At 34.9% G+C, this 8448-nt stretch overlaps 1 protein-coding gene across 6 annotated transcripts in view; it reads left to right on the forward strand.

Annotated features, from left to right (window-relative positions):
- Window positions 1-8448, forward strand: part of LOC107589943 (disks large-associated protein 1-like) — a 134209-nt gene that overhangs the window by 94576 nt on the left and 31185 nt on the right. For 4 of the 6 annotated variants that reach the window (XM_016278522.1, XM_016278523.1, XM_016278520.1 and 1 more), the window contains exons 3-4: window positions 710-924; window positions 3862-4421. In XM_016278522.1, coding sequence (XP_016134008.1) covers window positions 710-924; window positions 3862-4219 — 573 coding nt within the window. In that variant the 3' untranslated portion in view covers window positions 4220-4421. Of the gene's footprint in view, window positions 1-709; window positions 925-3861; window positions 4423-8448 lie in introns of those variants that run through there. The other 2 variants (XM_016278525.1, XM_016278524.1) reach the window with 2 other exon arrangements.

Consider the following 8448-nt stretch of genomic DNA (forward strand, 5'->3'; position numbering starts at 1 on the left):
GGTTGTGACTTAGTTGGCAATTAAACTTTCAAAAGCATACGTTTTTAATTTTAGTGTGTTAAAATGATTTCCAGTGTTTATATGCGTTTCTAAACTAATTATTATTTGGTGAGTTAACAGCTGTTTACAAAATATTCATTCATTCAATTATTTGTTTTATTATATGCCTAGTTATTAAATATGAAAGTTATTATTACTTCACTTAAACAAAAATTAGAATTCATTTTTAAAATTTAAATTAGTTGAAGTACTAAAATTTACTCTGGAAAAAAAAAGTACTCGGATCCAAAACGAGCCGTTTTCTGAGGGTTATTACATAAATGCATTTTTATTGATGATGAGGACATTTTTAAGTTATGAAACTTACAGGATGTATTAAGCATACAAAAATCTCTTCTGTGTCAAAAGAACAAGGGAAATTTGGTTTGTCATGTCATGACCCCTTTAATACTATACATAAATAATACATTTATATATAAACATATTAATAATTACAATTTGCAACTGTTTATAAATTAATGTGCTCATTAATGTATGTTTGAATGATCATATGAATTTATATTTATTCTTTAGTTGGTTTCATTTATTGTCTAATTTATTCTCTATTATCTGTCTACATCATGCACTGCTTTATTGCTTGTCGTTATAATTAAGTCTTACAGGCAGATCAGGTGTTTATGAGAAGCTAACTTTCTCTCGCTCTCTGCAGGTTCCTCAGGATGAGTGGGGTGGCTTCTCGTCTGTGGGTCAGGATGACGAGATCCCGTGCAGGAGGATGAGGAGCGGCAGCTACATCAAGGCTATGGCAGAGGAGGACAGTGGAGACTCAGACTGCAGCCCTAAACCCTCACCCAAAGTCCAGGCCCGGAGAGCCAGCTACCTGAAAGCCACTCAGCCCTCCCTCACCGAGATGACCACACTCAAGTGAGTCTGGAAACGTATTAGCTTGTGCATTTTGTTGCCGTGAAATCACATGGGAAATTAAATACATGTGCTGTATGTGTACGTCTGGTGTGCAGGTGCATGGACCTGCCGATCCGTCTGCAATTTCAATGAACCATCATCTTCTCTGGGGTCATTTTAAACATGGTATTTTACAGGCGTTCCACCCACTCCACATCTCTAAGTGCTGTTGGGATGGGTCTCTGGAGACAGTGTAGTCCCATCCTTAAATCCACCTCTGTTCACTCACAAATGCATACACACTTACTCAGTGCAATTTCATATAAAATCCCTTCATGTCCTGAGACTCTTACCACTACAGTGAAATCCTTTCACTCTCCCCTTTATTAAAAATTCAACAGAACAAAGTCATTTCAAAGGGAATTTTCCTGCGCCTTTAAAGTTCCTTCCAAGTCCTTTCATTTTTCAGTTGCACACCGTTATATCGTCTGAAACTGATCTTGGCTTCAGTATTTATGTTAAAACCTCACATGCATATTGCAATTATAGCCGTGTACTACAGTGACAACATATCCTACTTAGAAAATATACAATGAATTGAGTCACTTTTAGGATCCCACAGACTTATTCATGAGAGCAAACTGATTTGCATTATAAAGAGAATCAACACACGCTTTTAGTTCTGTGTGTGTGAATGTGCACTATTGTGTGTAAACTTTGCAAGCAAAGCATTCGTATAATGTGGGCATCATTTCTGTGACAACAGCATATGCTCATCAGTGCAGTGTAAAAATGTAAGTGCTCTTTTTTTTTTAAAGAAATTAATCATCACATTTGATTTTAACGTCCAGTTCTTGCTATTAACAAACCATTAACTATGACTTTTGCCTCAATAAACTATTAATTTGCTGCTTATTAATAGTTAGTAGGTAGTTATTAAGTTTAGGTATTGGGTAGGATTAGGGATTTAGAATATGGTCATGCAGAATAAGTACTAGTAAACAGCTATTATGTTATTAATAGACATGCTAATAATCAACTGGTTCATAGTGAGACTTTGTCCCTACACTAAATTGTTACCAAATACTTTTATTCAACAAGAATGCATTAAACTGATGAAAAGTGACAGTAAAATAAATGTTACAAAATAATTCAATTTCAAATTAATGATGTTCTTTTGAACTTTCATATTCATCAAAGGTTTGTGGGGGAAAATGTATTGTAGTTTCTACAGAAATATTAAGCAGCACAGCTGTTTTGAGCATCAAGTCAGCATACTAGAATGATTTCTGAAGGATCATGTGACACTGAAGCCTGGAGAAATGATTAATGAAAATTAAGCTTTTGCCATTGCAGGAATAAATTACATTTGAAATTGTTATAAAATAATCTGATTTTGCTGTATTTTTGATCAAATAAATGCATGTTATAATAATTTCTATGTATATGCATGACAATTCAAATTGTATATTTAATTTACTCAAGCATATGATGTCATCAGTGTTCCAAATGAATTCATTTTGAACTCTTCAGATACTCCCTTCTCAGTGTGTAGAGGACGGGAAACACTGAGTAGGGTCCCTGTCATGTGCTCTTTATCTTTTCCTGCTCAACAGGAAGTGCCGCAGCATTGAATATTTATAATCAGAGCATTGTGCCTTGAACTCAAATATGGACACATGCATTCAAACACACATATACATACTCCTGTACACACACGTACATGAAACTGGGGTGATAAATAATGCATAATAAAAAAGGACATTTCTAAACCTATGAACCATAAACGCACTTTCTGTTCAGAAACGCAGTAATACAGTAGACATACACACTCATGTGCGGTTCAACAACCGCATGTATATTAGAGAAAAAAAATGTTGAGTTATATAATAAATATGCAATCCCCTGAGGCCTGTGCTCATTATAGACAGATATTTCCTTTATTTCTGCAAAACAATTCCACAGATGTGGGACCTGAGTCATACAGTATCTATTTTTTTGTACAATTTTAGCCATTTTTTATTTAAATGTTTTTAGTCAAATTTGGTCAAAACACGCATAGTAAATATTCAATATTCGTTTATTTTATATGATTAGTTATAAAAATTATATTTTAGTTGATGATAATGTGTCATTCTTTAATAGGCCAATGTCATTATTTACGTATATAAAAAATAACTATAATGTTTTGTTTAAATAACTGAACCATGTTTAAATAATTTAAACATTTGAAATATATCAATGATTTATCTACAACATATAGCATGTGAAAAACTGTCTTTGTAAAAAGCTGAGCTCCTGAAATAACAGCATATAATGAGAATACATGAGCTTTGTCCTATTTTTCCTGCTTTCCTTCTCATAGTACACTTCAGCAAACTTAAACTATTTAGTTGTTTTTCCATCAGTTGCTGCTTTAATTGATTTCATCCACTGTCATCTCGTCCTCTAAATATATTCTTGTACTTTTCCTGCATTCTTCCCTGCTCTTTGTTTTCTGTTACTCCCTCTCTCTCTACATTCCTCACTCCAGTGAAGAATGACTAATGTGTGTTTTTTTTCTCGCTGTAACTGCATACTATTTTAAGAGCCACATCCATAATTAAAATTGACTCGACCTGAAGGGATAGAATGTGAGTTTGTGTGCGTTCATGTTTTAATGTGTTTCTGTGCTCATATTTCAAAGACCTGATTGCCCATCCACATGTAAACACAAACAGTCAAATGCTAGTACTAATTGTCAGGAGTTCATGTTTACATTGGTGTCAGATATATGAAGAATACACTGACACACACACACAAAACCAGGTCGAGTTGTTTTTAGGTCAACAGTAATGAGTATGAAATATCTGTTGGAAGAAAACCATAGGAACATGATGAATGAGTGTGAGTTACAAGAATAATCTCACCCCTCATTAAATACTTGTACACCTGTTCTCGCTCTCTCTCTGTTTGCAGGATCAGTACGGAGTCCCATTCCCCCAAGCTGCAGATCCGGAGTCACAGTTACCTGCGAGCGGTGAGTGAGGTTTCGATCAACCGCAGTTTGGACAGTCTGGACCCGGCCGGTCTGCTGGCCTCGCCCAAATTTCGTTCCCGAAATGAGAGTTACATGAGGGCCATGAGCACCATCAGCCAGGTTGGTCATCGCCCCCTTCGTTCTCTGGTGGAAATCGCTGTTAAGATGCTGATCTTACACCAGTGGGAAACAACAACTGGGCCTGGATCAGACCCTAAGGGTGATTTCCAACCAGAGCCTTCCTCAACGTCAGCCTTCAAGAAGGTTTGCAAAGGGGAGGAAAACATGCAAAAATGAAAAGAAGTTATATTTTTGCTAAATTTTTGCTCAATCCCATTAATCATCTCATGGAATCCTTTATCATCTCTTCATCCATGCATTATTCAGATTCCTAATTCGCGTACTATCAGTATGGTATGGAAGATTAGGATTAGCATCACAAATTGTATGTTTGTGTATACTGTTTAAGGTGCCTAAGTTAGTGTACTTCTTGACAATTAGAGTCCCTGCACACTGAGTCAGAAATTGTATGCGTTTTTTTTTTTTTTTCTCTCCGTATCGGTCATCCTTTCCTATCAAAATGTTTGCTACAGATGCGAAAACGCAGAAAATCGAACCTGATCCATTTTTTATTCATTTTTTTATGACAGACGAAAGTTTCGGAGGCAGTGTGTAAACGTGATTGACACAACGTGGGGTCATATTTATTTTTTAACATGTGAAAATTTTGGACGAGAATTTCGGACTCAGTGTGCAAAGACCTTAAGCTAAAGCCCCAAGTATACTTCAGTTTTCACACGAATATTAGTGAATGCATACAGCCGAACACATTATTACTGTTTGCAACTGTTATTCTGATTCTATTAATTCTACTAATTAAAGTAGTTTGTTGGTATTATTCCGTTATTGTATTAGTTTGTTGTTATTCATTCTCTTCTTTTTTTCTGTGAAACGTTGGCACAGTGTTGCCAACTTTTAGACAAACTAATCAGCTCGCACATTCAAAGTTCACATGGTTTAAAAAAAATTGGCTGTGCATATATGGTATGTGCGTGTTTTGTTGATTAAATTTACATCTTGCGCACTGTGCGCATACCTTATCGAAGTATACTTTGGGCTTTTAGCTGCCACAGGCTGCTGTTTTAAATGTATAAACGTAAAAGTTCACTTTTACATATTTTCCTCATTAAAACAATTTACCGCCCAAAAACTGTTTACTCACATGAAATGAAGATTTTAGCCGTATCAGTTGCCTATTTACAGCTATTTAATTTACATGGGAGCGGGCCCTGCCATTTTGGGATCACATGACTAACTGAATACTAACCGAATACTAAACTGAATTGGTGGTGGACGAGGAGATACCCCCCTCAAAATGTAGAGGACTTTGAGTGCTTAGAAAAGCAGAAAATCTTGGTTTGAGGAAGTCGTGGCCTAATGGTTAGAGAGTCGGACTTGTAACCCAAAGGTTGCGGGTTCGAGTCTCGTACCGGCAGGGATTGTAGGTGGGGGGAGTGAATGTACAGCGCTCTCTCTCATCACAGAATTCTCCAAAAAACCTGTTTCCACTTTCTTTCCAACCTTAAATCATGATAACCCTTCCTCTCATAAGTTTCTGTCTAAATCCAGTCACACTAATTACACTGCTGTGTTATAGAATTAGCACTAGTGATGCAGCCACACCTGATTTTGCTTTCACTTCTACAGATTTTTTTAACAGTTTTTAGGTACAGAAATTGAATAAATCATATGTAAAAACCATTGCATATTTGACTGTATAAATTAAAGATTAATCCTTATTAATAAAGTTACAAAAGTTATTCAATCAAGAGCAGTGAGAGATTTCCGTGTTGTTGCTGTTTGATTAATATTAAGAATGTGCTGTCACTTTAAGAGAATGCACTGATCCAGTGCATTGATACTGTACGTTCAGCCGATTATATCTGCTAGGATACTCACCAAGACCGGCATTTTGACATACATTTTTGTGTGAATTTGTCAATTTAAACACAATACTTCAGAGAGAGCTTAATATTTGCACGCGTTCTGAGACGCTCTTCAAATGAGGGCACGCACAAATCTTCTCACTGCGCGCGCGAGTTTACGTCCTCTGGCTCTTTAATATTTAAACTGGCAAAGCTTAAATGAGTTTAGTTTAAACACAGATAGCAACGTGTGCTGTTCAGGTCTCACCTGCGCTATCAACACGTGATGACAGCATAAATGACAGTTATTCCAGCATTGATTAAAGAGTGACTGGTTTGTCCACGTATTGTTTTTCTCTCTCTCATTGCTCTTGTAATGTATTGGGAAGCCAGAATTTGTATCCATCAACAGAAACATGCATTAGCCGAACTCTAACAAACCATATTACAGATGCATTGTCAGATTTAAGTTGAACCGCGGTCCTAGTGTATGCCGAACCGGTGTGTGTGTGTGTGTGTGTGTAAATGTTTGATTTTTATGAAAACCACTGGAAAACAGACTTGGCATTAGTAATTAGTAATATATATATATATATATACACAGGGTTTGAAATTAACACCCGCCAAATGCGGGTAAAAATCAGCTGTGGCGGGTCGCTATTTCTGTGCTATTTCGTCAACAAAAAAAAACATTCCAAACACAGCCACAGTAGGCTACTGTTTTGCGTCTCTGAGCAACATGATGTTGTTTTGTTTCTGAATGAATCAACCGTGTAAATGATTCGGTTCAATCACAATGACTCACTTAACAGTGACTTGTTGCCACCTACTGGTGGTTTTAATTTCACATTTAAAGTATCTTTTAATTTTTTTAAATAATTTCAAATATCAATATTCAACATTTCATGTTTTAAATATCAAAACATTATTTATGCATTTGTAACGGCAGGCTAAAGAATTCCATGTCCCTCTAAGCTGTATTAACGTGTAAATACATCTAAATGCCACTTCATATGCAAGTTCTGCAAAGATTAATTTTATTGATACTGATTTAATTTGTTTAGTAACAGCCTAAATGTATTATTATTATAATTGACTGATTAAATGTAAGAATTTGAATAAAAAGATGATGTACACTTTTAGAAAAAAATGGCTTTATAAAGGTAAGAATGCCCATAAAAGTTAAAAATCAATTTAAACTTATTGGAAAAGATTAATTTCTATCACTGCTGTGAACTGACCCGCTCACAGAATATGAAGAATATAAAAAACTTTAGGAGTCAGCTGTCCACAGTAGTCTTTAAGATATCGGCACAATAACACACTCAGCAAAATATCGTCTAATTATCTTTATTGATAAAATCACAGAAAATATTGAGATATAATTTTTTGTCAATGTCGCACACCCCTAGTACTGACAAAATGATTTGCAACGGTCGTTTTGTCACACCCAGTGTAGACGGCCTCAAACTGTTGGTGTATTTCTGTCCTTTTTTTTTTTTTTTTTTGGCTAGTAGAATTTATGAATGGCCGGTAACTTAAAAATTTAGTAGCCAAATTGGCTGGTGAGTGAAAAAGTTAATATCAATCCCTGGCTATGACTTTATCCTTGTTATCTTTACTTTTTTCACAAAATACAACAACCTACAGTATTCTCAAAATATTGCTACTTTAATCTCATATTGCTATGACTTAATTCTCAAAGTATTACAACTTCAGTCTCATATTGCTACAACTAAATTCTCATAATTTAAATTTTATTTTGAAGATATTATTACTTTAATCTCATAATCTTACATTTATTTTTTTATTATATGTGGCACTAAAATATACCATAAATACAGCCATCTCCTTTGAATTTGTTTTTTTTTTACAAATCAGCCACTGCTGCCTAAAAGCATATGTAAATATTTGGACGTTTCTAAAGTTGTTTGCAAGTTTAAAAAAAAATAAAAAATGTGTATGTTTTAGGTGCTATAAATGCATTCATTTGTTTGTTTAAGCATTTATGCAAAAATACATAAAATACATGTATGCTCTAATACCTAAGTTTAGGCATGACATCTTGTTGAGTTGTTCCTTTTTTTTCACTCATGCAAATGGCTTCATCAGTTATCGGATTCTGAACAATTGTTGAAAAATTGTGAACTGGAATGACATTGTTAGCATACTGTTTTCAAACGTTTAATCAGATAGTCTAAAATGTATTTCATTTATTTAAACAGGGCATGTATATTATTTTATCAAGGTCAAAGAATACCAATGGAAGTACTTTTAATTTTGTCATTTTCAAGTCTGTCATTTTTAAGAACTGTTATAACATGTTTTATAATCAAGAGCATAACAGACCAAGAAAGATGAAGAGATAAGGAGAAAAAAAAGTTTTATAAGGAAAGAAAGTACAGTACGTTTACCAGCCTCTGCTGTTCCTGGAACAATGAGATTTGATCTTTTCCTTCAGGCAGTTTCTGTTTGTTCAACATGTGCACATTTTAACATGTACAGTTGCTGTGTTATCAGGAAATGAATTTTTCCTTGAAAAAGTATGTGTGTGAGAGAGAGAGAGAGAGAGAGAGAGAGAGAGAGAGAGAGAGAGAGAGA

Source organism: Sinocyclocheilus grahami, unplaced genomic scaffold (genome assembly GCF_001515645.1).
Source record: "Sinocyclocheilus grahami isolate Dianchi unplaced genomic scaffold, SAMN03320097.WGS_v1.1 scaffold122.1, whole genome shotgun sequence".
In the NCBI taxonomy this organism is placed as follows: Eukaryota; Metazoa; Chordata; class Actinopteri; order Cypriniformes; family Cyprinidae; genus Sinocyclocheilus; species Sinocyclocheilus grahami.